This window comes from Alosa pseudoharengus, unplaced genomic scaffold, assembly GCF_046254945.1.
Source record: "Alosa pseudoharengus isolate Yale_2024_CS ecotype anadromous, Long Island Sound unplaced genomic scaffold, YU_APseudo_1.1 YU_APseudo_1.1_scf_3, whole genome shotgun sequence".
Taxonomy (NCBI): domain Eukaryota; kingdom Metazoa; phylum Chordata; class Actinopteri; order Clupeiformes; family Clupeidae; genus Alosa; species Alosa pseudoharengus.
This window is the reverse complement of record NW_027468718.1, coordinates 9,854,184-9,873,984: the sequence shown is the minus strand read 5'-3', so window position 1 is coordinate 9,873,984 and position 19,801 is coordinate 9,854,184. Positions and strand designations below refer to the sequence as shown.

Here is a 19,801-nt window from a genome sequence, read left to right as displayed (position 1 = left end):
ATTAGAAATGATTAACTGTACTTTGCATGTTTTATTAAAGTAATAAATCAACTAAATGGACTGTAATATTGAAGGTGCAGGTAGAAAAGGTTGCAGTGCAATAGTGCATAAATGTGCATGCTGGGTTTCCCCTTGATTGCCTGTCTTGTTGTGCTGCATACTGTATGTGCTCCATGTTCCAACTGTACTCTGCTCTGTGTCTTGCCTGAGCCCTGCTACTCCATCATCAGTCTGTAAGTATCTTAACCCAGGTGTGTCAATCATTCTCTGTTAAATTGCCTTGTCAACAGAGGCAGATAAAAGTGGTCATGGGCCCTAGCCTACATTTTCTGTGCCCCCCTCCCCTTCCCAAGATAAGTTTTACTTTACTGAGGTACAATCACAATGTCCTTACAGAGCAACACTGAGCAAATGTTCACATAAGGCAACTTACTTACACAGCAGCCAATGAACCACCAAATACTCACAAAACATCCATGCATAAGACATAAAACTTCCATACAGCAACAACCAACTTAAAACATAATTCATATGATATGCTAAACAGCATCAGTTTACAATAATCAACAGCTAACACAGTAATGGCACAGCACTTAATAGCCTAGGCTGGGGGTGTGTCTATGAGTAGGCTGGAAAGGGCATTACCCACCCAGAGATAAGTGTTTCTCATCCAGAGGAACCAACTGTCCACCCAAGATATGAGAAATGACCATCTCTATGCGTTTAAAACTGACTTCATTTTCTCAGGGAAGAACAGCTCAGCTTCTCTTTCTCTCTCGCAAACACACACACACACACACACACACACACACACACACACAAACACACACACATTCACACAGAGTTTTATTTGTTGACTGGTTTGTCTGGTTGGGGTCACGGACATGCGTTGTAGCTGCCTGGCTGCATTAGCTGCTAGAAGCAACTCGAGCTAAGTAAAATTGATTGTTTCTTCATTTTGTTTTGTACAAGTTAGGGTCAGGGTTAGAGTTAGGGTTAGGGCTCATGTGTCCTGACTGTCATATGTTCATGACAGTGTCATGTCACTCTTATGTAGACACCTTCAAGTAAAGTGATACCAATAATGATTGTAAATTAACCAGGTAAGCCAGATCACCTAATTGATAACTTGATAACCTAACTGGATTCAGTTTAGTTATCCCCTTAATGTATGAGTTTGTTACCAGATAGTATTGATGGTGGTAATGTGAATTTTCTCCTAGAAAACTGTTCAGTTCATGCTGTGTTTTGGCTTCTGCTGTGTGTCCACTAGGGGGGGGCACTGCACCCATGTAAATGTAAACACACCACAATATTATTTGGGGCATATTCTGGGAAAGATGATAGTGAGACCACTGGTTTTGGTTTAGAGGTGAAGAAAATAGCAACAGAATATTTATTCTCCATTAAAATGGCGTATTTGTGTGAAAGATGGAAAGTATATAAATCAGGAAATGTGCAGATATCCTGTTTAATCTTGCAGGAATAATCAAAAAGACAACCCGCAGTAACATAATTTAACCATATGCTCTAGGATAATTGTATTGTATGTCTTATAGGAACAGTGGGGAAATATAGATATGAATTCTATATATATGGGAAATATCACTTACAGCAGGTTATGAACGACGGAGACTAGGGGCTCTATTTTGGCGTTCAGAAACGGATGGTCAGAGGCGTAGAGTTATAGGCGTGACCAGTCCACATTGGCTAATTCAATGGTGCGATTATGTGGTCAAACGTCGGGCACTTGGCGCAAAATGGTTGTTCTTTCTTAATCCGTAATGGGAGTGTTTTGGCGTCTTCAGCTGTGCTTTATGTGCCTTTAGCTATAGACCAAGTTTTTCTTTATCAGTGGCGTAATGATTTTTAGAGGGTGTAAGATAGCGATTTTTGGTTCATGCGCCAGACCACACCTTACTGTATGTTGCTAATTACCCTACCCCTGGGCGCAGGGTTTAATAGGAGAGAAGCGCATGGTGAAAATCAACACATTATTGAGTGTAAGATAAGAATAAGCTTTGCGTCAAGATTTCCGCCACCTTGTGCTGGGTACATGATATGGACTAAAGTAGGATTGATGCCATATCAGCACCTGTGCTGGGTGCATGACATGGGCCTAGGATGGACTAAATTAGGATTGATGCCATATCAGCAGCTGTGGCTATGTCATGGCAATACTGATTCATAGGTGATGGGGTAAGGGGGAAATGTCAGGGGAATTTACAGCTGATCATCATCTCACTCAAGGTGGAGTTCTAGAGTAGAAAATGACCTTCAGAAATGACTTTCAAATGGTGCTCATTCTCTCACACACTAACACATGTACACATACACAGACCTTCACATAGTATTTTAATGTTACATGTTAAACGCTTTCAGATCTCTGTGTCTCGAGGTCACAGTGTGACAGTCACACCAAATACAGTATGGAAATATGAAATACAAAATAAAAGAGAGAAAATAGGTTTTATAGTATAACGTTTGTCAAGTACACAGTGTAAAACTGAAACTATGAATATAAATAAAGGACAATACAATATCAAATAAACTAATCACCATGGCATATGGAATTATGAAGCCATAAAATAAATGAAATTTCTTATAAAATAACCTGATGACAACACAGGGCAACTCCTAATAGACAAATGTGAACTGCATTTAGAGTGGGAACTGAAGATTTAACTAATGTTTAATATGCTGTATGTGTGGAAAGCATGGCATTCAAATAAATTGCTAAAGCACAAAAAGAACAAATCTGATAAATTCTAAATTAAAGGTGCTCTAATCGATGCTGGGTAACATCACTTCTGTTGACTTTTAAACAAAACAGAGAGCTAGCTCGCATAATAAACACTGTTTGTGAAACATAGGTGTAAACTACGTTTATGTGCATTTGACCTCCAACAGCCCTGAATACTCCTGAATCCTTGTCTCTCTCCAGACATTGTTATTCTTCCCCTGGTTCAACCTGCCTTTGTCATTTGCGATGGTTATATTGATCTTTCTGCCAGTTGTTTTGACCTTTGCTGAAACATATCCAATTCCGTTAGCCTCAATGTCAAAGGTGATCTCAATCTGGGGGACACCGTGTGGGGCCGGGGGGATCCCTGTTAGCACAAACATGTCCAGCAGGTTGTTGTCCTTGGTCTTGGCACTTTCTCCTTCATACACCTGGATCAGGACCTCAGACTGGTTGTCTGAGTAGGTGGTGAAGGTCTTGGTCCGTTTGAATGGCAAATGGGTGTTGCGGGTGATGAGGGTGGTCATAACTCCTCCAGCCACCTTAATGCCCAAGGAACATGGGAGCACATCCACCAGCACTATGTCCTGGATGTTCTTAGACGTGTCTCCGCTGACAATGGCAGCCTGCACTGCAGCGCCGTAGGCCACTGCCTCGTCAGGATTGATGCTCCTGACCAGGTCCTTTCCACTGAAGAAATCCTGCAGCAGCTTCTGGATTTGAGGGATTCTGGAGGAACCTCCCACCAAGACGATGTCATGGATCTGTGACTTGTCCAACTTGGCATCTCTCAGGGCTTTTTCTACAGGATCAAGTGTTCTCCTGAACAGGTCAGCGTTCATCTCCTCAAATCGATCTCTGGTGATGGAGCTGTAGAAATCAATGCCTTCATAAAGACAGTCGATTTCAATTCTGGCGTGGGAGCTGGTGGACAGCGTTCTCTTGGACATCTCACATGCTGTGCGCAGCCTCATCAGTGCCCTCTTGTTCTGGCTGAGGTCTTTCTGAAATTTCCTCTCACACTCCCTCACGAAGTGATCCACCATGCGATTATCAAAGTCAGCCCCACCCAGGTGAGCGTCTCCAGCAGTGCCTATTACTTGATAAAGACCATCTTTAATGGTAAGGATGGAGACATTACAAGTGCCAGCGCCCAGGTCAAAGATGAGGACGTTACATTCAGCAGTCTTGGGATTATTCAGCCCGTAAGCAATGGCTGCAGCTGTGGACCCGCTGACCATCCTTGGCACGTTCAGTCCAGCCAGCAACGCAGCGTCCCTGATGGCCTGGCGCTGGGAGTAGCTGTAGTGGGCAGGAACAGAGATGACGGCGTTGGCTACTTCCTGTCCCAGATAGGCCTCAGCAATCTCCTTCATCTTGGCCAGGATCATGGAGGAGATCTCTTCCGGGTAAAATGTTTTTGTCTCACCTCTGTACTTCACTTGAACTTTGGGCTTTCTTCCATCACAAATGACGTCAAATGGCCAATGTTTTCTACCAGACTGCACGTTACTATCAAACTTTCCTCCAATCAGATGCAGGGCATCAAAGATGGTGTTGTCAGGATTCCTGGTCACCTGACCTTTTGCAGCATCGCCAATCAGTCTCTCTGTGTCTGTGAAGGCCACATAGCTGGGGATGGTTCTGTTGCCATGGTCGTTGGTGATGATCTCCACTTTTCCGCGTTGGAACACCCCCACACAGGAGTAGGTGGTACCCAGGTGGAATGGAAATGGAAATGGAAATAGCTTTTGCTGATGACATCCTGCTTTCTGCACACACATACACACAGACAACTGTCATTATGAAGCTATTATGGACCACTATGCAGTATCTATAAAATCTGTTAAAGTGAGTGCCTGTCTTTCTGTCTGTCTATTGTGTGTACTTGTGACCTAATGTAATATATAATGAAGTGATTATAAAATATGATTTGTATATTTGGTAGGCTACACAATAGATTGAAAATGCAATGGCAGTTTGGTGTCCTGGTCAGCTAAATCAAATAGTCCTGACTGAAAAAAAAAGATTACATCTGAATGTATCTAACATAATTTTACCTAATTTTGACACAAAATGTGTAAATGAGACAGCATTTGTGTATTTTTTGAGCAAAGCACAGTGCAAGCGTCATTTTGCCGTTTTGCTGCTTGGCCACTCATGTGCGTGCCGCGGTGGACACTGAAGTCCCATGCACCCCACTTCCATCAAACATTGCGACTACAGATGTGTCAATGAACGAACATACGCGTACAGTGTAGTCTGGAGCTTGATCTAAAAATCAGTACATGTATCTTACACCCACTAAAAAGCATTACTCCATTGACCAAGAAAAACCTGGTCTGTAGCGGAAAGCACATGTAAAGCAAAGCTGTGAAGAGGCACTGTCACAAGATGTAAGCAGCCCTAACAACAAGTCCAAGGCAACTCATTTTCAGGATGAATAAGCTATCCGCAGGATTTTTATTCAGTCATTCAAACATTATTTGGGTAAAGTTTTTCTTTTTTTTAGGCAATGTTTACTATTGTAACCCCTTGTGAGTCAATAGTGAAAGTAAATGACATAGATCTGTTTGTCATTGCCTATGAGACCTGTGAAATTAGTTTCAGTTCAGTTTGCCTATGAGTTCAAATAATAGGCGAGTGCACAGTGCATGTACAGTAGGCTATACTCTGCTGGTCACACACAGGTTTTTATAAATCAAGTACCAGTGCTGACTGTCAAAATACCGACGTGCTGTTTGATGTTGTGCTGCTGGCTCTTGACAGATGAGAGATGTCATTATCATCAAACACACCCATGGCTGATTAAGAACTTGGCTTTAAATGCCAGCTTTATGAACTGCATGTCTTGTGGTTCGTTTGAGGGGGCTTCCTGTATATCACAGGCCTGCACCTATTAGAATATAGGTTGGTACATTTTACAATATGTTTGTCATGTTAAGATGCTATCCCCTTTCATGATACCTTCTCTGTAATAAACAAATGTAAATGTAAACAAATGTAAATCTTTTCAACAGTTTTATCTGTTTCTTTCTCATTTTAGTCAATATTGATTATTTTTTATAAAATTATAATAATTACAGAGAGTGAACAGCCAACTGCTCAGAGAAACTAGGCTGATTATTGATCATAACACTCCTGTTTGAGTTGTGCTACAGTATTTTAATGTCTTTGAAATGTCACACACGCACACACACACACACACACACACACACACACACACACACACACACACACACACACACTCAGATGTCACTCACCGAGCAGTTGAAATGCTGAAGGAATCTCCATGCTGTGCTGATGCTGACTGATTCTGAGCTCTGTGAGCTTCTGCTATTAATCTCTCCATTTCCTGTGTTCTCACCTCATATGGCCAATCAGAAGAGGTCTGACATCTGACATAGAGTACATGGGTGGAGAAAAAACAGAAAGAGAGAGGGAGTGTGTGTGATTGCATGAGTAGGGGAGGGGGGCTATGGCTATGAGTGTGTGTGTGGGGATGAGGAGTGGGGGGGGGGGGCTATGAGTGTGTGTGTGGGAATGAGGAGTGGGGGGGGGGATATGAGTGTGTGTGTGGGGATGAGGAGAGGGAGGGGGATATGAGTGTGTGTGTGGGGATGAGGAGTGTGGGGGGGGGGATATGAGTGTGTGTGTGGGGATGAGGAGAAGGGGGGGGATATGAGTGTGTGTGTGGGGATGAGGAGTGGGGGGGGGATATGAGTGTGTGTGTGGGGATGAGGAGAAGGGGGGGGATATGAGTGTGTGTGTGGGGATGAGGAGTGGGGGGGGATATGAGTGTGTGTGTGGGGATGAGGAGAGGGAGGGGGATATGAGTGTGTGTGTGGGGATGAGGAGTGTGGGGGGGGGGTATGAGTGTGTGTGTGGGGATGAGGAGAAGGGGGGGGATATGAGTGTGTGTGTGGGGATGAGGAGTGGGGGGGGGATATGAGTGTGTGTGTGGGGATGAGGAGAAGGGGGGGGATATGAGTGTGTGTGTGGGGATGAGGAGTGGGGGGGGGATATGAGTGTGTGTGTGGGGATGAGGAGAGGGAGGGGGATATGAGTGTGTGTGTGGGGATGAGGAGTGGGGGGGGGGGCTATGAGTGTGTGTGTGGGGATGAGGAGAAGGGGGGGGATATGAGTGTGTGTGTGGGGATGAGGAGTGGGGGGGGGGCTATGAGTGTGTGTGTGGGGATGAGGAGAAGGGGGGGGATATGAGTGTGTGTGTGGGGATGAGGAGTGGGGGGGTGGATATGAGTGTGTGTGTGGGGATGAGGAGTGGGGGGGGTGGATATGAGTGTGTGTGTGGGGATGAGGAGAAGGGGGGGGATATGAGTGTGTGTGTGGGGATGAGGAGAGGGGGGGTGGATATGAGTGTGTGTGTGGGGATGAGGAGTGGGGGGGTGGATATGAGTGTGTGTGTGGGGATGAGGAGAAGGGGGGGGGGGATATGAGTGTGTGTGTGGGGATATGGAGTGGGGGGGTGGATATGAGTGTGTGTGTGGGGATGAGGAGAAGGGGGGGGGGATATGAGTGTGTGTGTGGGGATGAGGAGTGGGGGGGGGGATATGAGTGTGTGTGTGGGGATGAGGAGAAGGGGGGGGATATGAGTGTGTGTGTGGGGATGAGGAGAAGGGGGGGGGGGGATATGAGTGTGTGTGGGGATGAGGAGAAGGGGGGGGATATGAGTGTGTGTGTGGGGATGAGGAGAAGGGGGGGGATATGAGTGTGTGTGTGGGGATGAGTAGAAGGGGGGGGGATATGAGTGTGTGTGAGGGGGGGCTATGGATATGAGCAGACATGGCAGTATTTTAATTATATGTATTTTAATTACGTATTTAATTACTTTAGCATATTTTGTAATTTGTATTTTGCAGAATTGGAACCAGTCTAATGTAGTTTGTAACAAAATACTTTGAGGGATTGTGTTTAGAGTATTTCAAATACTTAAATACTTTCATTCTTTCTGTCGTTTTTCCTCTAATAAGCCAACATTTCATCACTCAGTTAAATATATTAACCGTTACAATAAGCTATGCTTATCATAATCAGGGAGCCAAAGGCCAGAACCTTGTTTTGTTGGTTAAAGTTTTTTTTTTCTTTGCTGTTTCTTGTTGCCTAGGGGTTACTCCATAAGAATAGGGTGGGTGCTGATGATATCCCTAGGGCAATTCCCTATATTCAGCTCTAAAGTTGGCCTAAGTAGCATTGTAGTAGTATTTGTCTATAGAAATATTAATTTCATTACCCTTTTGGAAGAACAGCGTAAAATGTAAACCCATTTTTCCTTTTTCTTGCAGTTTGTACATTGTGACCAACGTAAGTGTTAGATACAACTTTTCTCTTTTACGATCCCCTCTGGACATGTCTGAAGTTGGAAAAAATGAAAAGAAAAGTCAACTGAGGGAGCCAAAATGGTCAACATGGGTTGTAAACCCAATTTCTTTGTTTGTGCCGCCAATTTAATGTCACCCTGTAGACAACTTAAAAGCATTATATCTGTCTTTTCTGTTTCATCATCCCCTTAGAACTTTGAAAGTTGAAAAAAAGGGAAACGCAGTTCAGTTTAAAAAGAGGCTGACCTGTTAAATTTGTGGTTCTACATTCATTGGTTACGGAAATGATGGTGGGTAGTTTGCCATGTCAGTGGTTCTCAACTGGTCTGGCTTTGGGACCCACAATTTCCTATGTGCTTAAAGTCGCGACCCATATATATTTTTTAGCGTTCAAGCCAATTGATATGGTGAGCCCCATGGTAAGACAAGCGAAGTGCTGTAGCCCTATACTTGTTTGGAACATGCAGATGTTTGGCATTAGGCTACATTTGTGAAGTCAACTCTTGATGTCACCTTTCAAAGTACTCGACAGGTATGACTTTGACAGGGGTGCCTTGTTTCCATGTGGCATTTTAGTTTTGATGGTTTCATGCTCTCATGTGCCAGTCATCTACCTGCACACCACACAATGGGGTTTCTGTCCTATTTTCTCCAGAGTTTAAGTGAATCCATATCCGAGCCTAGGCTAGGCTACTTCAAATATTCAGAGTAGCAGCTTACTTGCGTTTACCACTAAAATGATGTCTAACGTGACCTGTCACATAAGCATTGTCTATGTCTATGGCAATAGGCTACGAACAAAGTTTATCAAAATAAAGGTCCAATATTAGATCTGAAAGGGAGCATTTTAAATTGCCTATTTTTTATTTTTTTTTAACCGCAAGCTCTGCAACCCACCCAGAACGGTTCCGTGACCCACCTTTGGGTCCTGACCCACCAGTTAAGAAACACTGTGCTATGTTACAGTTGATTCCACTGTTGCGAAATTTGCTTCTTGTCAGTTCAATCATTGATATGGGATGCTGTTTACATTTATTTTTACTAGATCTACTTCATAGGGGCCCCAATGTACAGAATTAATAGCCTTCTGCCAGCCAATCAGAAAATAGTATTTCTGGTCTCTTGGGGATACGTTTTCAATAATATGCCTTGTAGTTTATTTTTAAAAAGTTGGTATACCATGATTATTGTGTGGGTATTTTTGTATTTTCAAATTACTAATTACTTGTATTTTAATTAAATACATTTTTCACATCAGTATTTTCTATGTTATTTTGTTACATTTCATGAGCCAGTATTTGTATTTGTATTTTTGTTTGTAACAAAATAGTTTTTGATGTATTTGTGCCCACCTCTGGATATGAGTGTGTTTAGTTCAATCCTACAGGTCATGTAATGGCTCTGAATGACAACTTGATGGACAGCTAAGGTCCAAATTTTAAACTTATTGTAAACTTAATGAGAATAAAACCCGATGAGAATAAAAACAAATAGCTTGTGTGTGTGTGTGTGTGTGTGTGTGTGTGTGTGTGTGTGTGTGTGTGTGTGTGTGTAGGAAAACAGAGAGAGGGGTGACAAATTTAATAGATTAGATTAAACTTTATTAATCCCAAGAAATGAAATTGAAATATAAAGTACACACTCTGCTCAGTGTGCCCCAAGTGGCAGTTTGCAGTTAGCAAGACACGTGTCAGATGTGGGGTCAGTCAGACAAACAGTTCAAAAGATACAAACACACACACACTCACACAAATACACACACACACATAGAAACACACAGACAGACACACATACACACACAGACAGACAGACACACACACATACACTCACACACACACATACACACACAAACACACAGACAGACAGACAGACACACACACACACACACACACGTCACACACACAGATACACACACACACATACACACACACACACACACACACACACACACGTTCCTGGACAATATGGTTGGAATCGTAGATTGGTGGTAAATTTTACATGTATATATCTCTGTCTGGTGAACGTGGAAAGTGGTTTCTGCTGACTGGGAATATTTCCAAATTAAAGAGGGGTGGGGGGATGTAGGTCATGCTGTGGGTTTGTGGGTTTTCCTGTTTTCTAACACTTGACAAATAATTTACTCAAAAACTTCTGTCTGTTCAAAGCAGAAGGTGGTTTTTGGGTATTAGGGTTGATATTATACGTGGGTTAGCAACCTCAAGTTTTCCTGTTTTCTGACACTAGATTCACACCTCTGAGTGGAAAATAGCAATGAGAGGGCGGAAAGATAAACAGAGATAAGGAACTATCCCCTGACGTGTGTTTGTATGTGTGGGTGTGTTTGCATTTGTGCATGTGTGTGTGTATGTGTGTGTCTGCAAGTGCATGTGTGTATGTGTGTGTGTGCATGAGTATGCGTGAAAGTGTGGGTTTTTTGTCCGATAAGTTCCTATGCACGGTAACACACACACACATGCACGCGCGGATGGAAGCAAAAAAGGACAACAGTATGGCTAACTAGATGTACCGCAGAGCGGTACAAAATATGACTGCCGCCCAGTCCAGCACATTTTTTCCACAAAAAAAGTCACGCTTGTCAAATTGTGTTCATTTTCTATAGTACTTTGTTCATTTTTTGTGTGTTTGTAATTGAGTGTGTGCAGAGTGTGTGGTTGTTTTTGTTTATATGTGTTTTATGTGTGTTTGTGTATGTAGGTGTGTTTGTATGGGTGCATGTGTGTGTGTGTATGTGTGTTTATGTGTTTGTGTGCGTGTTTGTGCTTGTCGTGTGTGTGCATGTATGTGTGTGTGCATGTGTAGTGTGTGTGTGTTTACGTGTCTTTGTTTGTGTGTGTTTTTATGTGTTTGTGTCTTTATGTATGTGTACATAAATAAAGCAAATCAGGGAACCACCTACTCTTTGCGATAAGTGCCATGGGATCTTTAACAACCATGGAGATTCAGGACCTCAGTTTAACATTCATGCAAAGGAAAACATCTGCAGTACAGTGTCCCTGTCACTGCAATAGGACATTGGGATTGATATTTGTTTGGTGGCTTTTGGCCAAAGGGAAGAGTGCCACCTACTGGCCAGCCACCAACACCACTTCCAGCAGGAATCTACTCTTCCAAGGAGGTTTCTTATCCAAGTACTAACCAAAACATGATTAGTTCAGATTTCAGGTGTAAAATACATTTTATACAACCCCAGCCCCATCTTGCCTGTTCATAATTCTGAGAAATTCTTGAATTGTGTGCATGTGTGCGTGTACGTGTTTATGTGTGTGTGTGTGTGTGTGTGTGTGTGTGTGTGTGTGTGTGCGTGCATGTGCTTGTGGGTGTGCCTGTGTGTGTTCATGTGCATGCATGCGTACATATGTCTACTGTGTGTGTATGTGTCATACGTATGATTACTGTGAATGTATGTGTGTGTGTATGTTTGTGTGTGAATATCTGTTTATGCACATATGTGCATATGGAATGGGTTAACATGACCCCTGGAAGCAAACATACACAAAAAATTGGTCATCCTAGGCCTTACGGTATTCAAGATATTCACAGAAAACTCTATTGGTGTACAGTCACTAAATGTACACATACATTAATTTATTGTATGGCCCCCCATGACCGAAAGTCCACGAAACTTGGCATGCATTTAGAGGGTGTCATAATGATCCTACCACGTTCAATTTTGTGCAGTTTTGACTATGTCAGCCAGAGATATTGTGATTACAACACCTAATTTTTTGCTTTTTAATTTTTAACTAGGTGGCGCTATACAGGAATTGAGTGGTAATGAGATGGGTTGACATGGCCCCTTAAGACCAACATACAAAAAAAGGTGGTCCTCCTAGGCCCTATGGTAGTGATGGGCAAATGAAGCTTTGGTGAACCACTAAACCACAAGCAGTGTGAAGCTAGCGACATTAATGAAAAAATCCAATATGGCTGCCACATGTAGATTTTTTAACATAAAAGTCCTTACCCAAACCAGTATATGTAGCCAAAAATATTGGTTTGCTAAGGACTTTTATGTTGAAAAATGACAGTGTGGCGGCCATCTTTTTGCTTTTCAGCTAGTGTCGCTAGGTTCACACTGCTAGCTTCATTTGCCCATCACTACCCTATGGTTCTCGAGATATTCACAGAAAACTGTGTCCGGCCACCTACAGGCCAGTTGGTGTACAGTAACATGTTCCACGAAACTTGGTGTGCATTCAGAGGGTGTCATACTGATCCTACACTTCCAATTTCATGCAGTTTTGACCATGTTAGGTCACAGATATCTGCGATTACACCTCATTTTTACTTTTTTCGTTTTTAACTAGGTGGCGCTATACATGAAATATGAAATGATTGGTTATGGAATGGGTTGACATGATCAACAAAAAAATAGGTGGTCCTCCTAAACCCTACGGTTCTCGAGATATTCACAGAAAACTGTGTCCGCCCTACCCTCATTTCGGGGGTCCAGTCCAGCGGGGGGGCTACAGATCAAAACGAAAAACAATGGTTCCATACTATCCTTGTGGGGCTACATGCCCACCTAATTTCGTGCACCCCGGTCTTTCAGTGTCCCGGGAATCCTTGACGGAAATTTGGCCATGCGAAAAGAAAAAAAAAAAGAACAAAAATAAATCTGACTAAACCTATTTTATTATGACCGCTTCGCTGCGCGGCAGTCATAATAAAATGTAGTCAATACTCCTTGGGCTGAAAATATTGAAATGTTATTTGTACATGTATACCAGTGGTTCTCAAACTTTTTCTTTCATGCCCCACTTTGATCAAGGGGGCATTTTCGAGCCCCACCTGTCCCTCATCGCTCTAAGAAAGTGGTAGGTCAAGCTTAAAATTGTCATATTTATTGAAAAATTACAAGTTCTAAATATATCCTCTTCAGCAGAGTTAAAATCAGCTGGTGCTGCAGATATAATAATAAATAAATACATAATGTGCCATTGTAAATTAAACACACATATTACTGTTTTCCAGCAACATATTAGGAAGCATAGGCCAATATTTTACAGCATTGTACAATATATTCAACTAGATGTACCGCAGAGCGGTACAAAATATGACCGCCGCCCAGTCCAGCACATTTTTTCCACAAAAAGAAATCACGCTGAAAGGCCTATATGATTCTAACTGTCTCACTAAATTGCATTATCCACACTCAATTCTCACTGGTATCTGCTAGACAACAAGTACCAAAACATGATTAGTTCATAGATTTCACATGTAAAATTAATTTTATACAACCCCACCTCCATCTTGCCTGTTCATAATTCTGAGAAATTCTTGATTGTTTGTGTTATGTTTATGTTATGTGTGTGGGTGTGTGTGTGTGTGTGAGTGTGTGTGTGTGTGTGGGTGTGTGTGTGTGTGTGTGCGTGCTTGTGTGTGTGCCTGCGTATGTGCCTGTGCATGCAAGCGTACATATGTCTACTGTGTGAGTATGTGTCATACGTATGATTACTGTGAATGTATGTGTGTGTGTGTGTGTATCTTTTTGTGCACATGTGTGCACATGAAATGGGTTAACATGACCTCTGGAGGCAAACATATGGAAAAAAATGGTCATCCTAGGCCCTACAGTTCTCAAGATATTCACAGAGAACTGTGTCTGCCCTACCCTCCTTTCGGGGGGTCCAGTCCAGCGGGGGGGCTACAGATCAAAACGAAAAATGACGGTTCCATGCTATCCATGTGGGGGTACATGCCCACTTCGCTGCGCGGCGGTCATAATGAAATACCAAACTGCTGCATTCAATTGATCCATAATCCAGTCATACTGAGCACTGCTGGTTGGGAAATATTTTTGAAATAAACTTTGCAGGGATGTGATGTAGGCCTACTGTTTAATACATGGGATCACAAGAGTGGCTCCCGAATCAGACGTTTCAGCGATTTTACTCAGATTCTCAAAGGCATAATACTGTTGCGATCGAGGCGCCTGTCCCATACCTCAAGTTTTTTGGTGAATGCAGTAATCTTATCTGCTAGGTGAGGTAGGTGCTTGTCTTTGCCTTGTAACTGGAGATTTAACTCATTGAGCTTTCCAAATATATCTCTAAGATAGGCCAGCTTCGTCAAGAAATGTTCATTAGTGAACGTGTTTGCAGATTCAAACATGCGCTCTTCCTCCAAGAAGAGGCGACTCAGAGCTCAAACACGCGCGACAGCACTTTACCTCAGGAAAGCCACCTTGCCTCGCTGTGAAACAGTACAGCCTTTTGGTCAGCTCCCATCTCTTCGCAAAGTGCGGAGAATAGACGCGCTTTTAAGGGCCGGGTCTTGATGAAATTCACCCCTCTCACAACCCCGTTCAAAATCTCATTCAGGTCTGGACTAACTAAGCTGCCTTGACATGAGCGCTTCCCTATAACAGAGTGCGTTCATTGCGCATCGGGTGCTACCTGGGCCTAGGCTACAGATAAAAAAATAAATAATAAAAAAACTCCTGTTTTTCACGTCAGTTTGCGCCCCACCTGGCATGTCTCCGCGACCCAGTAGTGGGTCGTGCCCACAGCTTGAGAAACGCTGTCCTACACCATGAGTCTCCAACACGTCGCTCTCAAGCTACCAGTCGCATGCCGCCCCCTTCTGAGCTTGCCAGAGGCTGAAGCAGTAACCTACATTTGAACACAATTGTTGCTGCCGGACATCAGCCTACAAATGTTATAAAAAAGTAAATCATGCATACCGGTAATTAAAAAAAATAACTACATTTAGGCTATCATAGACCTCTTTGGCTATACGGAGTAATGTTTCCATTACAGCACAGCACATGTTCCATGAATGAATGAAAGTGGATGCCTTATCTCGCAATAAGTGGATGGAAATTCCAACACTCTTTCAACTACATGAAACTTAAAAGTAAACCATCAAATACCCCACAGATTTCAGTGGTCATCAGTCCTGATATTTAGCAATATAATCAAACAGTCCAAACGTAAATTAAATCCCAAATTGAACATCTTTTGCTTTTGATAGCCTACCAGTATGCTGCTCCAAACGAAAAGTAGGCCTATGTCTCACAATAAAACGCACCACGTAAGAACTAAAGGCCTAGCTGCCTGAGGGAACAACAAATACACACAACACAACATAACAACTGTAAACAAAGTCTCTCAGATGGGCCGGCAGTTTTCTCCGCCTCTGGGCCCGAGCAGGCACCGCCATATCATGTGTGGGAGAGAGTGGCACTGGGGAGAGGGGTGTGGTGGACATGTCTGGATGTGTGTCTGTGTGTGTGTGTGTGTGTGTGTGTGTGACCAGTGCTAATATATCTGATAAGAGAGAGGTAGAGTGTGTGTGTGCGTGTGCGTGTGTGTATATATGTGTGTGTGTGTGTGTGTGTGTGTGTGTTTGTTTGTGTTTGTGTGTGTGTGTGTGTGTTTATGTGTGTGTGTGTGTGTGTGTGTGTGTGTGTGTGTGTGTGTGTGTGTGTGTGTGACCAGTGCTAGTATATCTGATCAGAGAGACGTAGTGTGTGTGTGTGTGAGAGAGAGAGAGAGAGAGAGAGAGAGAGAGAGAGAAAGACCAGTGTTAGTATATCTGATCAGAGAGAGGTAGTGTGTGTGTGTGTGTGTGTGTGTGTGTGTGTGTGTGTGTGTGTGTGTGTGTGCTTGTCTGTGTGTGAGACCAGTGTCAGTATCTGAGAGAGGTAGTGTGTGTGTGTGTGTGTGTGTGTGTGTGTGTGTGAGAGAGAAAGAGAGAGAGACCAGAGTTAGTATATCTGATCAGAGAGAGGTAGTGTGTGTGTGTGTGTTTGTGATCAGTGCTAATATATGTGATCAGAGAGTGGTAGTGTGTGTGTGTGTGTGTGTGTGTGTGTGTGTGTGAGAGAGAAAGAGAGAGAGACCAGAGTTAGTATATCTGATCAGAGAGAGGTAGTGTGTGTGTGTGTGTTTGTGATCAGTGCTAATATATGTGATCAGAGAGTGGTAGTGTGTGTGTGTGTGTGTGTGTGTGTATGTGTGATTAGTGCTATATGTGATCCCATTGTGGTAGTGTGTGTGTGGGGGTCTGTTTTTGTGCTTGGGTGTCTGTGTTTGTGTAAGTAGTGTATATATCACTCCACTAACATCCCTCCTCTCTCTGACTAGAGTGTGTGTGTGATGTGATCAGAGTGCTAGTGTGTGTGTGTGTGATTGAAGAGTGTGGTAGTGTGTGTGTCATTCACATCCTCATCACACATCACTCAGTGTTCAGCTCATGTGTGTGTTCTTTCTCTCTGCAGCTCCTGTGACTCTGGATCCCAACACTGCACACCGATATCTCATCACACACACATACACACTATCACACACACTTCCACTGAGAGCGTTTCCATATTTCTATACTGGCTGCACTCTCTCTCCTCTGAGGAGGTTACCAGTGAAGGCCTCAGTAAGAGTAGAGCAGCACAGTTAGAGCTGATACTGACTCTGAACCAGGGATGACATACTGAGAGGGAAACCTATAGGAGAGGAGACTAGGAAGAAACAAAGCCATTTTATATGAGACAAAAATGTTAACGTCAAAAGTTAAAGTTGTGCTAATCCACCTCATAATCTATCAGGTTTACCATAGTGCAATTTGTTAGTGTGTGATACTGTATTTCCGAGAATTTTGTTGCGTGGTAGTATGTGTGATCATTGGTATGTGTGTGTGGTAATGGACCAAAACTAGTTAAATAGGTAAATGAGTGACAACCTAATATATGATTAAACACTACAATTATGTGACTGACTGCAATATAATTTCTCATTTGTTTCACTATGTTTCAGTCATATCAACCCTTTTTTTTAACTTTTTTTGACATTTTGAAATTATTTCAATCTGTATGACACTATTAGCACACTTGTCTCTATGAACAGAATTCATAAGAATTCGTAAGGTTATTACAAGCCTTTTTTAATTACTCTTTGGACTTTTTTCTTTATTCAAAGCTACTGTATCCAACCGTGGAAATGTGTTCCAAACTGCACGAACAATACTGACAGCTGGTGGTGGTGGGGTCTCCAAAAAATTACCATGAGGTCTATTTATTTGCCACAGCACAACTATAACATTTATTGTACATGTGCATATGTCTTTCAGTCACTTATGAGATATCTGGTGAAGAATATGGTCCAGCAACTGAAGCTTATTGCTCTGATGCCAAACAGACAGATCTCTCTGGTGGCAAAACTTAACATGACAGTTGTCATGGAGAGCATTTGGCTTTACATACTGAAATGTCACCTTGAATAAAACACAAACGTGTTAAATTACATTACACTGTAATGAATGTATATAAAAATGAATAATAATGTGTTCAGTGATTCCCGTTGCTCAAGTTGAGAAGTTCAGCTGTTGCTGCAACGACGGACGGCACCGGCCAATCAAATTACGAACAAGCGAACAACAGATGACACCAGCCAATCAAATTACGGGTATACTTCAATTAATTTGCATAGCTACCATCGGGAACACCCACTGGCATGCGTTGATGGAACGCAACTGTGTATGAGCCGTAAGTGACCAAAGCTCCCCAAACGAGCAAACATGAAATAACTGTCTAGGAGATGCTGAACACAATACTGCAACAGCAGCAAGGGGAATTCTTCACCACACACATACCCACACACAAACAAACACACACACACACGCACACCGGTGTCATAAATATGATCATAATCATAAATATTATTTGATAAAAAATGTATCAACATAATACTTTCAAAACAGAAATACACCCCCCTGTATCAGAATAGATACGCTTCAGAAAAAAGCCTGATGAATGGCAGGAACATGGCACAGATACATCCTACCTCTTCATCACACATCACTCAGTGTAGGTACATCCTACCTCTTCATCACACATCACTCAGTGTAGGTACATCCTACCTCTTCATCACACATCACTTAGTGTAGGTACATCCTACCTCTTCATTACACATCACTCAGTGTAGGTACATCCTACCTCTTCATTACACATCACTCAGTGTAGGTACATCCTACCTCTTCATCACACATCACTCAGTGTAGGTACATCCTACCTCTTCATCACACATCACTCAGTGTAGGTACATCCTACCTCTTCATCACACATCACTCAGTGTAGGTACATCCTACCTCTTCATTACACATCACTCAGTGTAGGTACATCCTACCTCTTCATTACACATCACTCAGTGTAGGTACATCCTACCTCTTCATCACACATCACTCAGTGTTCAGCTCATGTGTGTTCTTTCTCTCTGCAGCTCCTGTGACCCTGGATCCCAACACAGCAAGGTGGCATGTGCTTCTCAAAATAATTGCTATATATTACATTACAATACATACTAAAACCCACATGATCAATATTGTGCCATTTCTCTGTTAGATATAAGGGTTCTATCCATTGTGTTGGAGTCCTGTGGAGCGGCTCTGTCCATTTGTTTTACTGTGTTATATCCCAGTCACTCAGCTGTGGCTACTGCTCCAATCTGCCTGTGAGACACACAGTAGAAACAACAAACACAAAGAATATGCAGACAGACATTAAAACAAGCAGTCCTTCAATGTACTAATGTACTAGTGCTTCTGAAGGAATAAGTGTGTGAATGATAAAGAGCAACGTTCTGCCGAAACATGAGGATAAAAGGGGAAGATGTTTTATCAATCAAATAAAACAAATTAAGTTAATTATATGTTTAGTTTCAATGCACTTTATCATATTTTTTTGTAGGTACACTGTGTAACTATGTGAATTGCAGGGTGGTAGTTGGGTTTGCCCCCCCCCCCCCCCCTCTTATGATGTCAATCCTCAGACACAACATGTCTGTATGCTGTCTGCTCCCTTTACATTTCCACTATTGAATAGATCTCTCTCAGGTCATAAGGATAAAATTGACTCAGGCTGATAACCCAATTTGATCAAGCAATTCCAATGATTAGGCTCAGGCCTACATGAAATATTCATGTAATTTCAATGTGATATTATACAGGTGGCATGTTCTGAGAGTAAGCATTCAGATGTACTTAGTATTGCAACATCAATGTTAAAGGAAGATAACTTTAATATCTAAGACTTCAAGATGTAATATGCTGAATATGTTGTGCCACAGTATTCAGAAACATTCATTGAGGTTGGAATCTGGACCATGCTGGTCATATTCACTGTCTGGCACTGTTCTTTAATCACATGAATATTCCCTTTCCCATAACATTGCTCATATTTCCCCATATGAATCTGTATCGTATCACACACGCTGGTTATATTCACTATCTGGCACTGTCCTTCAATCACATGAATATTCCCTTTCCCATAAGATTGCTTATATTTCCCCATATGAATCTGTATCATATCATGCACGCTGTCCATACTATCATTGCTCATATTATCTGCTCCCTGTAGGTCCTCCACTCACTCCACTCACTGAGAACACACACTCTACACACACTCTACACACACTACACACTCTACACACACTCTACACACACTACACACTCTACACACACTCTACACACACACTCTACACACACTACACACACTGTACACACACACTCTACACACTCTCAAGGGCGTAGGTTTGGTCTCAGCTTTGGTGGGGACCCCCCCGGCTGAAAAGTTAACTTTTACTGACAAGAGTCAGACTGTCAATAGACAATAGCCTCTTTCATTATGTATAGTACTCTAAAGTTAAACTAGCATCTCCGACTTGAGAGAAATATGTGCAGACGAAAACAATTGTTTAAACGTAAA

The 19,801-nt window shown here is 42.5% G+C and overlaps 1 protein-coding gene and 1 pseudogene across 3 annotated transcripts in view; one reads left to right on the top strand and one right to left on the bottom strand.

Annotated features, from left to right (window-relative positions):
- Positions 1–16,356, top strand: part of LOC143100161 (E3 ubiquitin-protein ligase TRIM35-like) — a 27,517-nt gene extending 11,161 nt beyond the window's left edge. For 2 of the 3 annotated variants that reach the window (XM_076263127.1, XM_076263126.1), the window contains exon 6: positions 1–323. This exon is cut by the window's left edge and continues 741 nt beyond it. Coding sequence is in view for 1 of the 3 variants with exons in the window: in XM_076263128.1 (XP_076119243.1) it covers positions 16,328–16,336 (9 nt within the window). In the remaining 2 variants the exon portion in view is untranslated. Of the gene's footprint in view, positions 324–16,327 lie in introns of those variants that run through there. The other variant, XM_076263128.1, reaches the window with a different exon arrangement.
- Positions 2,887–4,507, bottom strand: LOC143100921 (heat shock cognate 71 kDa protein-like; annotated as a pseudogene).
- Positions 16,357–19,801: the final 3,445 nt, after the last annotated feature.